At 37.8% G+C, this 16,017-nt stretch overlaps 2 protein-coding genes across 2 annotated transcripts; both read right to left on the reverse strand.

Moving 5' to 3' along the window:
- Positions 1 to 395: 395 nt before the first annotated feature.
- tmem35 (transmembrane protein 35) lies at positions 396 to 3,009 on the reverse strand. The gene is made up of 2 exons (XM_036568944.1): positions 2,803 to 3,009; positions 396 to 1,599 (listed from the first exon to the last, which is right to left on the reverse strand). The coding sequence occupies exons 1-2, from the start codon at positions 2,920 to 2,922 to the stop codon at positions 1,237 to 1,239; spliced, it is 483 nt and encodes a 160-aa protein (XP_036424837.1). The 5' UTR covers positions 2,923 to 3,009; the 3' UTR covers positions 396 to 1,236.
- A 2,353-nt stretch (positions 3,010 to 5,362) lies between these two features.
- arl13a (ADP-ribosylation factor-like 13A) lies at positions 5,363 to 11,140 on the reverse strand. Its single transcript, XM_036568945.1, has 10 exons — positions 10,990 to 11,140; positions 9,006 to 9,119; positions 8,779 to 8,849; positions 8,384 to 8,633; positions 8,128 to 8,233; positions 7,745 to 7,938; positions 7,549 to 7,651; positions 5,988 to 6,267; positions 5,788 to 5,904; positions 5,363 to 5,595 (listed from the first exon to the last, which is right to left on the reverse strand). Exons 1-10 carry the CDS (start codon positions 11,013 to 11,015, stop codon positions 5,528 to 5,530), a joined length of 1,329 nt encoding a protein of 442 aa, XP_036424838.1. The 5' UTR covers positions 11,016 to 11,140; the 3' UTR covers positions 5,363 to 5,527.
- Positions 11,141 to 16,017: the final 4,877 nt, after the last annotated feature.

Below are 16,017 nucleotides of genomic sequence, written 5' to 3' on the forward strand. Positions count from 1 at the left end.
ATAGTGGAAAAACAATTTTGCCGTGCATCACCCCTCTACATATGCACCTCTCCACCATGAATGTAATTTTTAAAACGATGTTTTAGGCCAAAACCCTCTCTCAAAACAAACATAAAACAATGTTTCAAGCACCAAGCAAACAATTTCATGTAACAACTTTCTGTGAGGGGACTTTGAGACGACTCTTCAGAATAATTCTGTCTCTGTAAGTTTCTCTAGAACTGAGCATTTCACATCAAACCACTCCGAATGACTTTGTTTACATCTTAACCATTTAATTATGCAGAATTTTTGAAAGATCTGAGAAATTCCCATTTAATAAAGGTCTCAATTTGCTTTTCCTTTCTACTCATAAGTAGTAGATATCAAAAGCAAGATCACAATGAAACATATTCTTATGGGTCAGGAAATCTTTATTGGACAATCTCTTACAAGTGACAACTAATAAATCAAATGTGATAAAAGAAAGACAGAGGCAGCACTGGTGAAACCGCCTCTTTTATAAAAAAAATAATAATAATAATAGCAATAATAAAAACATCCTGTATTAACAAAGACAAAACAGCATATCTTATACAAAAATGAAACATATCATGGGGAGATGAACAAACAAGATTACATTTTCATCAATTAGTGGTTCATCTGCATTGGAGTAACCACTGGATTATCATGCACTGAAACTGTTTGATGGACTACAAGGCATCTAACTGTATGATACTGGAAAAAAAAACAGCAGAAGTCAAGCATGACCAGTGTCTTCCAAGATGTGACTTTCTTTCCATTTTCAAACGAAGCATTTTACAGTTTATGAACAATTATCAGTCTAGGGTGCTGAAAACAGAAATCACAACATGTCTTTAAAGGATCAATAATAATCAGCATCTAACCAAAGCTGATACTACAATGTCACATTAATGATGGCATTTCACAGGTCACAGTTAAACAAACGGTAAGCATAAAAAAATGAGAGCAGAGCTAACAAGGGCAATAGGAGTCTGATCTGCTGCTGAGCTGAGCTCAAAACAGTAGAGATTATTTACTGATAGGGTTAGTGTGCAGGACATGGTTGTTTTTAAACAGAAGGCTAAAATCAGGAGGCATAATCTGGGATGGCCTGTGTGTGGATGAAGGATGGAAATCATTTTTGTGGCTACTGTCTTTTTTGTATCTCTGTATCTGCTAATCAGAAAACGTTCATGCCTCTTCTTGCAGCTACTGCAGTCATAAATGAAGGAGCTACGAAACTTTGACTTTATTCTTTTCCTGGGCATTGATCTGCTCCTCTCTTCTTTCCTCTCTCTCAGGCCGGTCCTCGCTCTGGCGTGCGATCAGGAGTCGGCAGGTCAGGAGAATGCCAAAGACCAGGGCATGGGCATAGCGTTTCAGAGGATCTCCAACCAGTTGGTGGAAGAAGAGCACAGCTAGCATGACCAGCAGCAGCAGGAAGTTGGCTACGTCCTTTGGTTTCCCTGGTACGAGTGTCAGAACCACTCCACATCCCACTTCAAGAGTACCAATGATTTTGCGGAGAAGCACTGAGGTGATGCCCATCTTCTTCAAGCCAGGCAGGGCCTTAGCATAACTCTTATATGCCCTTTTCTGAAAAGTGAGCGCAAACATTGAGTTTAATAATAACAACAGCAGAAAATGCCTCCAGGGCCCTTATTCATGAAGCCTCTCAAAGCAGGAGCTGATCTCGGCTCAAATTACTCTCTTGTGACCTTGCTGACAGGAACACATACTAGATCAGCACTCCTCTTCTGAGGACCTTCATGAATACAGTCCCTGGTCTGTAACACAACACTTCAATGTGTTACAATACACAATATGCATATTGTAATGTTACAATAAACAATAAAAAAGTGCTACTTATAGCTAGAGGTGAGTAACACTTTTCCTACATCAATACTGAAACAGATTCCTCTTTAGATAAACATGAACTTAACCACATCATCCTCATCACGTATAACTAACCTTTATGGTAAACAGTGTCCATTTCAGTGCATCTCTAATAAGTCTATGTAACATGTTAGATTGTTCCAAAACATTAAATTTTACTCCTGTATACTAGTGATATCTGACGGACTCTGATGCTACATCTGCTCTGCACCAACATCAGCAGGTGCACCACAGAATGTGCTCGAAAGCGCCGCCATTGCTACAAGACAGCGTGGCACAAAACTATACATGGTTACTGAGGGACACAGCCAGGTTTTAATAAAACAGTACCACAATATCTATAAGAATAAGGTACTACGATAAACTAATGTTGATGGTCGCCGTACTGAAAAGAATTTGGATTTTAAGATGGTGCTAGTAGATGAAGAGTAGGCCTAGCAATGATCTAATCAAATAATGTTGTTTATTATATCTTATACGACTTCACACCATATAAGGTAATGATGAGAGCTGCACTGGACAGTCTACAGTTAGTCTGTAGTCAAATCTATATCTATTCCTTTCCCCTTTTCCCATGCTAGCTAGTTAAATATTCGGGCATCCCCATTAGGTGGCTAGTTAGTTAGCTAGCTAGCGGTTTCAGTACTGACAGCTAGCCAGTGATAAAGATGAATGAAAATGATTATCCATTACCAACAGAACAGGCGTGTAATGTCATATAAAGTAGTCCGATAAGAGAAAAGAAACACCATATCCTTTCAGATACATAATAGCTACGCAATGATAAGCGCATTCATGTCTGGAACAAAGCCTCTGATCTCCAGGTACAGCGGTGGGTTTCCTTTGAGCCCCCTAAACCAAGACCACACACACACACACACACACACTCACTCACTCACTCACCATCTCACTGTAGGCATCTTTACTCAGTCTCGGTGTCAGTTTAATCGTTCCCATGAAAACAAAAAAGAGGCCGAGCGCAAAAGAAAGAGCCACGATGGTTACTGTCCTTGGCGAGGCCATCTTCGGTCAGGAATGCCTGAAAGTCCCAGTTCCGACTACCATCCGCTGTCTCCCCCCACCTCTCTCTCTCTCCTCGGTGTCCTGCTGAGGATGCTGAGGGGGAGGGGAGTGAAAATTCAAACATGGCGACATGCCATCCCGTTACGGGGCTCCAAATCCGCCTCCAGGGGGCGCTGTTGCACACATATTTAAATTCACTCAACTGACAATGAGAAATGTTTGAAGTCTGAAAAGAAAACCCCGCCTGAAACAGAGCAACACTTTGTGTTTGGCTCGCACTTTTTCCATTCTGGTTGGTAGTAAACTTAAAAGTTAATTCTGAGGCCAGCATTTATAATTTTGGAAGAGCACAGCAATTTAGCTAAAGGAAAGGCATTACTGTAGGGGTGGGAGATATGGCAAATAAAAAAGATTACGATACTTCAAGACATTTTCATGATACACGATATGCATCACGATATTTAGTTTATCTGAGGCTGGATAAGTTGGAATAGACAAAAGAACCAAGACTGCCACATAGGCTTAAACAAGACTATGAAAACTATAAATACAGTATTTTTAATTCAATGCTTCCTGCAATGTGCTGCATTAAATACAAATAATTAGGCATAATTAGATTCTCTTTGTAGTTAAACATGCAGTTGTTCAACTGTTCTGACTTATTTATGACATACTCGAAAAAGTATTATGATGGATTTGTACTTTTCTGATAAGTGATGGTGATAAAACTTGTATGATGTTAGCACTATCATATATTTGTGAAGAAATGAAAGTACTTTTTTCTTCAATTTACTTCCAATAAATTTACTTTTAGTTTCTATTTTAGTTGTGTAAATTTAGTTTCTACTTAGTGTTCATTCTACTCTGTTAGTTCAGCACCCTGGTTGCTTCAGGCTTACCTTTTTTATACCGAAGAAAAGAGTATCACCAACGTCTCTATGCTGATAGATGACAGCAGTTTAAGGATCTCAGTTCCTGAGTTTTTTTACTTGATACTTTTTACTCTTACTCAAGTTGTTTTGCTAGGATGACTTCAGTTAATTAGGAACAGTGTAAAACATTTCCTGATATGATTTGTCACTCAAAGCAAGTTCCTTAAAGACTAAGTAAACAAGGTCAAATGGCTTCACTGGACTGATCATATAAAGGTGTGTGTTGTGATGAATGGCATGTTAGTGTGTGTTGGGCTGGTATGTGTGGATCAGGCACAGCAGTGCTAGAGTTTTTAAACAATGTGTCCACTAACTGTTCACTCTATTGGGCACTCCCACCTTGTTGCTCCACCTTGTGGATGTAAAGTCAGAGACAATAGCTCTTGTGTTGCTGCACAGTTTGTATTGGTCATCCTCTAGTCCTTCATCAGTGGTCAGAGGACACTGCCACCACTGATGAACAGAGTAAAAGGAGGCTAACAAAGTATGTAGAGAATCAGATGAACTACAATCTGTAATTACAGAAATATATATAGTAAGCGTAGCTGATAAAATGAACTATGAGTGTAGATACAATGATGAGTACTTAATGTGGCTGGACAGTGTTTATAAAGTGTTTCGTCACATATTAGGGCTGTCAAACGATTAAAGTATGTAATTAAAAAAGCACTTTTACTTGGGAATGGTTTAGGCTCCTCTATTCTATATATGTTCATATTTTAAGGATCATTAACAATATATTTTTTTTCATTCACATTTATTTAAATGAACTCAAAGCACATTTTTTAAACCTCAAATTATTTTCTTTACACTACCACTATGAGCAATGAAAAAAAACTTGGGTTAATGATGGCACACAATCATGATGAAAAATCAGATCAGGGAACTTATCTTCTATGTAACTTGTCAAGGAACATTTTCTATTTCATCAAAATCTACAAAACCAGTGTTTTAATGATGAAGAAATTAATTTATAAAAAAGCTCATTTACACCAGAAACCACATTAAACATTTTCAAGTAGAATAGGTATGTTCATATTAAGGCCTCTAGGCCATGAATATATACATATTTACCTATGTTAAAATCACTAGAACTATAACAGTAAATAAACAATCAGTAAGTGAGTGATTATATGTGCTTATTAAATGAAATTAGGAACACTGCACCAACTTATAAAATCATAACAGTATTCATTATTCATCATATGAATGTCAACATGAATTTTTTGGTAATTAAAAAAGCATATTCCACAGAATATGACACTACAGCATTACAGCTTGTGATGCACTGGAAGGGTCTTCTATGAAAACAGCTCAATTTTGAAAAGTGGCAACGTTTCACTTTTACAAATTCACTGAATGAATCTGACTGAAAACAAAAGTCATCAGTGAAAGTACATGAATTTCTTCTCATATACTGTCTTAATGGCCTCAATCAGAAGCACTCCACATATACTGCAACACAGTTTTACTGGTCCTTGCCAAATGCCTCCTTTTTTCTCTCATCCAGATCATCCAATACAACCTATACAAAAAACCATGAGTCAGATGAGTGTTTATGCTGAAATCCATAGAAGTTGAATACAGCTTGGTGTGAAGCTGTGGTGGTGCAGACGTCTCTGCAGACATCTTAGCGCTGTGTCATCTTGTGCTGCCCTCACAGTCCAGTCTGCTCACTGCTCTGGCACCAAATCCTGATCCTGTCGGGCTTTTAGAGCCAAAATTGCTTTTCTGTAAAGCTCTATCAGAAAACAGGCGAATGAAATGATTTAATCTACTGAATCTTCTAGATCAGGGCCGCCCACCCAGGACAGTATCACTTTTTGGTTTCTATTGCAGTGATTTGTTTTGACATCTAGTTTGTCCTATGTGCAGCCCTGATCAGACAGCATTAAGCTTTTATCCCAGGCACTGAGGATCAAGAGAGACTCACCGAAAGTGGCAGACAGGTCAGCTGGCTGTGTGTAAGCTGCTGGTATCCCCTCTGTATTTATCTTGTTCTTTCTTTTTCCTTTTACCACTTTTTTCTTTTTTTTCTTTTCTCCTTTCCCTGTGACAAGAGGGCCTCACAATGAAGGTATGATTTCATGCAACCAACCATCTACTTTACTAGTTCACAGCTGGACAGAATACCTTTGGTGGGTTTGGTGTCTTCATTTTCCAGCGATTCTGCTTGATCCAACGTCTCCTCCTTCACTTTTGCTTTACGTTTCAGCTTCCCGCGTCTCCGTGGCAACAGGGCACTACTGGCTTTCTCTTTTTGACCATTCTGGTCTTGCTCTGCTTCATTTCCTTCCTCTTCCTCTTGTACTTCCTCTTCGTCCTCATTCTTGCCTTCTCTTTTCACACTACTCCTTTTCATTTTAACCTTCACCTTTTTCTTTTTCTTCAGTTTCTTTGTAAAGGAGTTATCCTGGAATCAGATTGCATCTTCTAATTTAGTCCAAATAATGTGAATTATGAACACTCAAAAAGTGGAGTTTGGAAATTGGAAATTGCTTGTGTCTAGCAACATAAATCAAAGCATATGTACACTTACTGGCCACTTTATCTACACTCAGTGTCCATTTCATAAGCTCTACTGACCATAAACGTGCATTTTTAGTTCTACAATTACAGATTGTAGTCCATCTGTTTCTCTGCATAATTTCTGTGTTGTTTCTTTACCCTGTTGATCAATGGTCAGGACCCCCACAGGACCACTAAGGAGCAGGTATTATTTGGGTGGTGAATCAGTCTCAGCACTGCAATGGCACTGACATGCTAGTAACCCACCAAAGAAAAATATCTAGCCAACAGCATTTTGTGGCCAGAAAATTCCACTGATGAAGGACTAGACGATGACTAACACAAACTGTGCAGCAGCAGATGAGCATGGTGGACAAACAGGGTAGGTAAGTCTAATAAGAGTGGACAGTAAGTGGACATAATGTTAAAAACTGCTGTGTCTGATCCACTTGTAACAACACAACACCCACTGACATACCACCACCATGCTAGTGTTGAGAATAATACACCACTCAAATAATATCTGCCCTGTGGTGGTCCTGACCATTGATGAACAGATTAAAGTGGGTAAAGTACAGATTATGCAGAGAAACAGATGGACTAAAATCTGTAATTGTAGAACTACAAAGTGCACCTATATGGTAAGTGATAAAATGGACCAAGAGTGTAGATACAATGAGGTGTACCTAATAAAGTGGCCAGTAAGTGTATATATAGTACTGTGCATTTCTAGGCCATCTCAGAAAATAAGAAAGCTATTTACATGGACAGTAAGCACTTACTGTTTATTTATTCTAAAAGCATTAGCACAAAAATAAATACAAATACACAAATAAACAATACATTGTATGTGTGTCAGTGCTTAACTATTTCAAACCCTTACTCAAGGAAGCCCAGTATTTACTGTTATTATCTGATACCTAGCTCAGCTAATCAATCCTACATTAAATGAAACCAGGTGTGCTGCTGATGGAATTAAACAAATCCAACAACAAAAACTGTAGTCTTCTAACCATGATATTAATGGCTTTTCGAAAACATACAATACTTATGCTTATTTGTATATTTTCACAGTCACAGTTTTTTATATGTACAAACACATTTACAGCTGAGGTACAGTTTCAAACATTTTTGTGGCTGCATAGAACTTTCGCGCAATAATGTACACATAATAATTTTATTTTACCTTTTTAAGGATGTCTCTGATTGGATGTAGAGAGCTCCCACTTTTCCTTTCCTTCTCCAGGGGGTCCTGTACTTGGCGCATATCTGTTTTACTGGCTCTTATCCTTCAGATACAAATGTTGATCATTACTCCAACAGTCATTTTAAGCCCACCTCACATTTCACTGATCATCTGTGTACATAAAAGAGACTCACACCTTTCATCTTTGTTTTTCTTCACTTTCCCTCTCCTCTCTCTCTCCTCTGGTCCTAGTGGCTTTCTCCCATCTCTCACTATCCGAGCACAGAGTTCTGGGTAGTCCAGGCACACGGCCCGCAGGAGCCACCGGAGCCCACGCAGAGTCTTCCTGTCTGACCATCGACGCAGGTCCATTAAGGCTGAGCATGGCTCCTTCATCAGGAAGAACCTTTATTATTCAGACATCTATTCATGCAGTTATTCATGAAACTAAAATGGAAAAACAATTTTAAAAGATCTGGTTTCATTATGGCAAAGTTGCATTAAAACGAATTTTTAACTTAAGTTTCATTTGGAATATTACAGGCCTCATATTTTTGTACATTGTATTGTGGTACTCACAATTTGGCACAGAGACCGGCTCTGATTGACCAGCTTCTCCAGGGACAGAACCTCAATCAGTTCACTTCCCAGCAAGGCATTCATTTTATCCTGTTTATTGGCTAAACTGTAAACAGAAACGGAGAGTAGAAATGCCTTGGTTTACACATAGTATCAAAAAGTGATGTCATATTAAACCACTGATATTTAATAAGCAGTTTTGAAAAGTAAATTAACTGCATTTGATCACATAAAGATTAGCAGAATGATTGCTTACACTAATAGAGGCTTTCCAGCGACTCTGGGCTGCCTCAGCATGTCTGTGAGGAGCTCTTTGACCTCTTTCATTCTCTGTCTGTCACTGGAGTCCACCACAAAAATGATTCCATGGGCCTCGCCATAGTATTCTCTCCAAGAGCCTCGAACCTCAGGACCTCCACCCATGTCCAGCAGATTCACCAGGAAGTTCTCCACCCTCAACTCATTGCGGACACATCCATGGGTAGGGCCTACTTCTCCCATGGGAGCTAGAAAAGTCAGACATATAAAATACCATAGCTTTAACTTCATAAAGGTTCGAAATGGGAAACTGATAAGTATTTATGAGTCCTTCATCATTTTCAGATCTGAATATGCAAGATTTTCCTATGTCATTGTGTAGCAGGTGCTTACCTCTCAACATTCCTCTGACGCATGATGTTTTTCCAGCCTTGTCAAGACCAACCACGAGCACTGTAACCTTCCTGAAGAAACATAAAGAGTGCGTATTACCTGTCCAACGTTTCTATTGCTTTCAGTCTATTCACATGCTTAATAAATGTCTTTCCTATTAACTCAAGACCAACAAGTCTAAAACACTGAGTGCTCTGAGAGTCTGATTAGATTCTGATGGCTTGTACCTCAGGGGCTGCTGGAGCTTGGAGACCCAGTTGCAACAGTTGCTCATCAGATTGAACATATTGAGCTGAGGAGGAGAGCACCAGGGAGAGCACCATCTTCTCCTTAAATCAAACCTACATGCCAATAAGACAATAGGGTTACGATTAATACAAAGTCAACTTATGAGATTGCACTTAGTCAAGAACTGTCCCAAACTGTGATGTCAATGTGACTCTAATGAGCAGTAACCCTGATGAGCACTTCTGCAAACAGAGCTAATTACTTAAAACCTTTTTCATTTGCCTCTTATAGACTCTAAATGTAAGCTCTGAACATCCATGTATGGCAAAAGTTGATGTCTAGCCAAAATGTTTTAAGGAATAAAGAAATGGATACAACATTTAAATACAGTGTAGCGAAGTACTTGGCATCATAATTTGTTGAACAATATTTTATTTTTTAGATTAGTAGCTGGTTTTGCATTATTTTGCATTATTAAATTGTTAAGATGTAAAAAAAAGTTTTTTGAATGTTTTGATGTGAAATGCTCTGTACTAGAGAAACTTGCCAAGTCAGAATTGTTCACAGTGGTGGTGACATCCGAAGCATTTAATGCCTCTAAAAGCTACCTCACAAAAAGTTATTACATTCGATGGCTAAGAATATGCTCCCTGGCTCCTGAGACATTGTTTCAAAGTAGTTTTTAGCCAAAAGCATATTTGTAAAATTCATTTGTGATGTAGAGGTGTGTGCAGGGCCTTATAAGGCAAAATAGTAGCCAAAGAGGCCTTCTTATTTCAGATTTATCAATGTTTTACCATTATCAACACTACATTTAAAAACACCAAACATATTTGTAAGTTTACTTGTGATTTTGTATAGTAAATAAATGGCTATGTATGCAGTGCTGACATTGTGACCTCTGGTTCCTATCATCACCACTATAAAACAGTAAGTTCACATCAAACTACTCTAAATTACTTTGTTGACATCTCACCTATTAAATTGTGCTATTTTGTTGCTATTTTGAAAGAGACATTTTTGACTCTTAATGTCAGAACTGCAGAGAGAATTCTATAATTCTAATCTCAAATTATCATGATCTGTACAATTTTTTATACATTGTATTTTACAGAAACACTATTACCACAAAACCATCAACTATTATGTAATGTTAAAAGCAAATCATGTAAAATTAAAAAAAAAAAAATCACATTTACTATTTTGTACAGTACATTGCAACAGTACATTGATGGTTTAGATGGGTATAAAACATCAGTGCATAAGTTGATTATCACAAAACAGCCAAAACTGACCAACATGTTCCAGTATTGCTCCATAACAAAGATAATCAGCACAGATGTCACATATGCTGCCAACGTGCGTTAACTAGCCACGTAACCTAGGCCTTCGCATTGTTTTGATCATGTTAAGGCAGTCTGGCCTATGACTACTGTGCCAGTAATAGACCTAATAACAACAGCAGGTGTCTTATTTAGGGTATGGCTGCAGTTTAAGTCCACCAAGCTTGCTGTTCCATGCCCCCAGGTGCATCTGTTCAGCACAGTAAGCTCCTAAAGACCAGTCTAAGACTTATGCTGTCCTGTTTCTGCTCACACTGACCCCTTTTCAACACCCACATGCTCCTATGATGGGACTCAGTTTACCCCATATATTAAGAGCGTAGCCACAGGCTAAAGCAAATTTCAAAGCTTTGAAAGTCTTGCCAGCTTTGGTGATAGACCTAAGCCCAATTGTTCATAGAAAGAGGTGCACACAAGAGGCAAAACCTGCACACATATGTAAACAATCTAAGATAAAGTCCTGAAAAGTCTTTTTGAACACAAACATGAAAAGCTGTATGCAGCACAGACAACCACAGTAATAAAGCTCACAATGGCTTTTTAGTTTTTTGTGCTGGTGTTTAAAGAAGGCTAAAACGTTTCAGAACAGATGAGATCAAAATCTATTGCAAAGTTGTAAAAATATTTTCAGTTTACTTACGGTAGTATGTCCGAATCTACTTGCATGTTTGCGTTTTCCTCTCCTGCGACATTTTGCACAGTCCAGCGAAATACTAATCAGGCTCAAATTATTCCTTTAATCCTGTCACCTCATGTGGGAGGAGCCAAGTAAGAATCACAGGCTTACGCTCCTCACCAATCAAATGAGCTTCAGTGACATCTGCTCCCCTTTTTACCTGGTAAAGGTTTGTTTAATTGGTCTAAATGCAGACGTGAAGCAAATATTTTAAGAAGTACTCATGAGTACAATATTTTACACATTGCTGCTATGAAGGTTGTAGTTTGACATCTTAGATTTCACTGTCAATCTGGTGTGTTTATCAAATTATGGATTATATCATACTCTGTCATCATCCTCTTGTTTACAGTGCTGTCGTGTGGAGCTGTCAGATAATGTGACGTAATAACAGGAACAAAGACTTAGTGGACAAGCTGGCGTCTGTCACCTGCATGCATTAGACAGTACACAGGCACATGCAAGACATGCTTTGAGTGACCCTGTACCTTAATTATGTTTATTTTATTAAAATAAGTGATTGAACATTCCATTTCGGCACTACCGAAACATTCATAACACTGTCCAAACTTAAACAAATGTTTCGGTATTGGCAAAATACTAAAATAAAAAAAAATGCTAGCCAGTGCATGACTAACTGACACAGCTGCGTACACATATTTTTTTTTTATTAAAACACAAAAAGTTTACATAATTACAGAAAATAAATATACAGAAAATATAATATGCAGGGGTGTGGCTAAAAAAAGGCTCTGTGTAGTATGGACTAAAACTCTTTGTGTTTCATTAGTGACATAAAAACTTGGAATAGCATTTTTTTAAAAAAAAAGTTTAAATCATAATATTTATAATAAATTTAACGAGTTTAAATTAGGGTTAGGGTTTGGGACAGCAACTTTCAATAAAAGGTACCCTGTAAATCATATACTATATATATAGCTTATTACTAGTTCAATTAATGCTGTGGTTAATGGGTTTAAATAAATCATAAACATACTCTTCGTGTGTTTATGACCTACTTAAACCCAAAACATTTATCTAACATTATTATTTTTATTCCGTGGCACTATTTTGGCCTCCTAATAAATATTATACTGATCCTTCACCACAAGAGAAGTCTTGTCATATGCACACCTGTAACGGCCCATATCATGGAATACTGTAAAAGTTTCAAAAAGACTGTTCAGTCCCCAGTCCATACAGTCCATAAAGGGTAACTAAACTACTAAAATGTCTCATTTTTGAGCTCCTTATTTTTAACAAGGTCCGTAAAACTAACATATTTCCATATATCTGCATATTCAGCCTTCATCAGTTTATCCCCACCCATTCACACTGAAGGCATGATACAGAGCAGCCAATTAGAACAGAGTCAATGTACATATATCAGTCACATCAGCCACATTAATAAAAAAACAGTCTATTTAATTCTAAGGAATTTTACAGGAAAATGGTCCTGTAAAAATTATTTACTGTTTTTGGTAAATTAATCAAGGCAAATGTCATAAGTGGGTTTTAGGAACAACAACAAGAAAAAATACACGACAAATGTAGGATATGGGCCTTTAAAGAACAGTAAAATGCAGTAAGACATTTTTAAGCATTAGATTATCTCACACGCGCTTGATGTGTGATGTATTTCTGACCACTAGAGGTCCTTACAATCAATGTTGGGGAAAAAAAATTCTCTGTTGTGTTTCATCATCAGTATCTCTGATCTTAGGTTAGAGGGCCAGAATTTTTCAAAGCAGCGACATACACGAACAAGAAACTGTTAGGCATGCATCCAAATGTGTCTCTCAGCTCTGGCTGTAATCATATAATGCCTGGAAATAACCCATGCATGCTACTGGCTTGAATTCAAGCCAGATCAAATTACAGAAGGTCCATTTCCTGTAATAGGCAGTCGGATATGTGCAAAAAAGAGGAAACATTTCAACAACATCTTCTTCTCTCTGTTGCTTCACCACATTAAGCCATTATTTGAGTGCCCACTCACAGAGCTGGTTTACCTGCTGACTAAAGTCATACGAGGCACTCCCACAATCCTGTGTCAGCTGTCCATGACAGGAATAGAAACAGTGGCCATGTTCCCGTTGCTGTGAACTGTGAACACACTTACACACATCAAATCTATTTGACAATGGCTCTTGGACACAGATATGCAGGACCTCGACCATAGTTTTTGGAGGTGGAATGCCCCCATTAGAGCCCCTTTTTAATTCACTTAACCAATTACCATAGTCCCTGATTACCTGGATGAGGATTTACTGTTGGAGGATGCTTTAATTAGTCGGAATCTAATCCTGAGACGTACCACTAAGCCTTTTTGTTTAGTGACCATGCTGTCCGCTCAGTATAATGTTATACATTGGGCTCCATATAATGTACTACTGTAATAGACTGGCTACTATGGAATAATAAACATGAACACTCTCAAACACAAACAGTGCCCTAAATAGGAAATAATAATGATAAAGTGAGTAAATATGGCACTTAGCTCTGACTAAACAGATAGATTTTGTGTGATTGAACCTGAGTCACACACACTAAAAAGAACACTGCACAACAAAGCACTCTGAAGGACAAAGCTTTGCTCCCTGCTGCTATTTTCAGAATTCTATGCAGGGATAAGGCTGCACTTTATGAGCACATACCAAATTGTAACAGAGTTCAATTCATAAAACAAGGCTAATGTGGTCAAACCATCTCATTCTAAAGAGAACTCTGGAGTAACTGGAGTTGGTTTGAGTTGTTTAGAGGCTTCTGGACCAAGTAGTAGTACATCCTTCATTTCCTTTATGTAGTCCTAAATTGGAGCCTATCATTTGGTTTCACTACTTGTTTACAATAGCCTCATGTGTGGTTAGCCTAAGACACGGACCAATACCAAGATGTTTAGATGAGTTATATGGATCGTTCTAAAAGTCTTTGAACTGAATTGGACTTCAGACTAAAATCATTTTCCTTTTGGAACCTTATGCTTTAATTCTGTCTATTTTATTAAAACAAGTGATTGAACATTCCATTTTATCTTTACTAAACGAGTCATGACACTAACAAAAAAATGAACCAAATGATTTGTTAGTGAAATTCTGGGTAATTTTGAGCATAACTCAAAGATGTTAGCCAGTACAAGACAAGCTAACACAGCTTTGAACAGTTATACACAAATAAAACCATAGAAATGTTTACTTAACTGCAGAAAACGTGTGTTTCAGTGGAGACAATTGTTAAAGTTACACAGATTTTCAGACTTTGGGACACATTTACTTGAAAACAATTTGATCTAACTGCTCACAATGTGGCCATGAGGGACAGGGATGCAGTCTCATTTTCTGCTCCAAAATGCAGGGGTGTGTCTAAAATAAGGCTGTGCCTATGGACTAAAACTGTGTGTTTCGGTAGTAACATGAAAACAGGGGGGGGGAGCATTTTTTGAATATAGGTTTTTAATGTAAAAATTACATTTCTGTATCTAAATCTTTTGAATTCACTGTAAAAGAAATCAATCAGGTCTTTAGAAAAATGTAAGTATTATTTTCACAAGTTTCACGGGTTTGGGTTTGGAACAGTCACCAGAACTTTAGTCCAAATTTCTGTGACAGTAAATGTCTGTAATAGTTTTCCTTTAATGGTCATACATGTGAATAATCCTACATTTGGCAGATTTATATTTAGATCATAGATATTGGCAGTGCAAATATGACCTAATTTTATACAAAGTATAGATTTTAAAACAACTTCAAATAACTTTAAAACAACTTTTTGAAGTGTTAACATGTGTATTGATCCTTGATTTAAGCAAAAGCAACAAAACAATGGAACCTATATGACTATAATGGTCAATAAAGGTTAATTCATTGGTCCATTTCATCATATCCACATACTACACAGGCTAAACAGAAAGGAAACTTCTTTTAGATATGTTATCTTACAGCTTGATATGACACAGCCTTGACCATCTCATTTAAAAGTAATCAGTTGTTGAGAGCTGACATGAAAACAAATGCTCTTATTTGCATTTTGGCTGAATACGTTGGGATACTGAACAGATGTCAGACACCTTTGAGACTGATAGAGTTACTGTTAATATAAAACTGTATGCCTGTCTATAAAGTAAGTACAGAGAAGTACAGTGCACAGTTTTACTATGACTTCATAAACAAATTCACAGAAAGGAGCGCAGTCTGGCCTCACTGGAGTAAAGCCCCACAACTAAATACTTTCCCTTATATAGAGAAAGTTCTGGACGTAGTTAGTGGTGATCCAACTGTGAAGTTGTGTTCTTATTCCTGTGACAGTGACCTTGGACCAGGCTTAAGAGGGAAGCCTAAAAAAAAGGAAGTAAGGACTGCTACCTGTGGAAAATAAAGCTTCTCTGTGCAACTCAATTCTTCATAGAACCTCATCTACATTTTTTTTGTTTAATTAAATACCATTTGGGGAAAAAGTGTCACTTAGTGACACTTACAGTGGCTTTTGAAGTAAGATAAGCCGTGTCTAAAAATGCATACTTCTAACCTAAATAGTGAGCCAAATTACTATTCCAGAAAGATTAGTGTATTCGAAAGTGAATCGTATTCATTAAATAGCAGATGAAAAGTACCCAGACGCCACTTGGTCAAAAGCAAAAGTGTGCCAACATTGGATGGCATTCAGTCCTGTAATTCCAGTAGTGCAGGTGCTTTTGAGGTCAACTTCGAGAAAATGGCAGGTAGCCTATCAGATCAAATAAGGAAGAGAATAGTATGAGCTACCAAGTAGTAGTGTAGTATATAGCACTCGTGTAGTAGTATATAGTCCTGTGCCATTTACTGCATTTGTGGTCCAGTGGTCCTCATTTGCGCGTGCCTGTGAGTACTGTGAGGCTATAAGGTCTTCAGTTCCTCATTTCGGTGCTCTAAGGCCCAATCCATTTCACCCCTTGCCCCTACCACTTAGCCCTTAGCCCTCTGTTTTGCTTGTTCACGTCTAGGGTTAGGGTGTCCC

This window comes from Colossoma macropomum, unplaced genomic scaffold (genome assembly GCF_904425465.1).
Source record: "Colossoma macropomum unplaced genomic scaffold, Colossoma_macropomum, whole genome shotgun sequence".
Taxonomy (NCBI): Eukaryota; Metazoa; Chordata; class Actinopteri; order Characiformes; family Serrasalmidae; genus Colossoma; species Colossoma macropomum.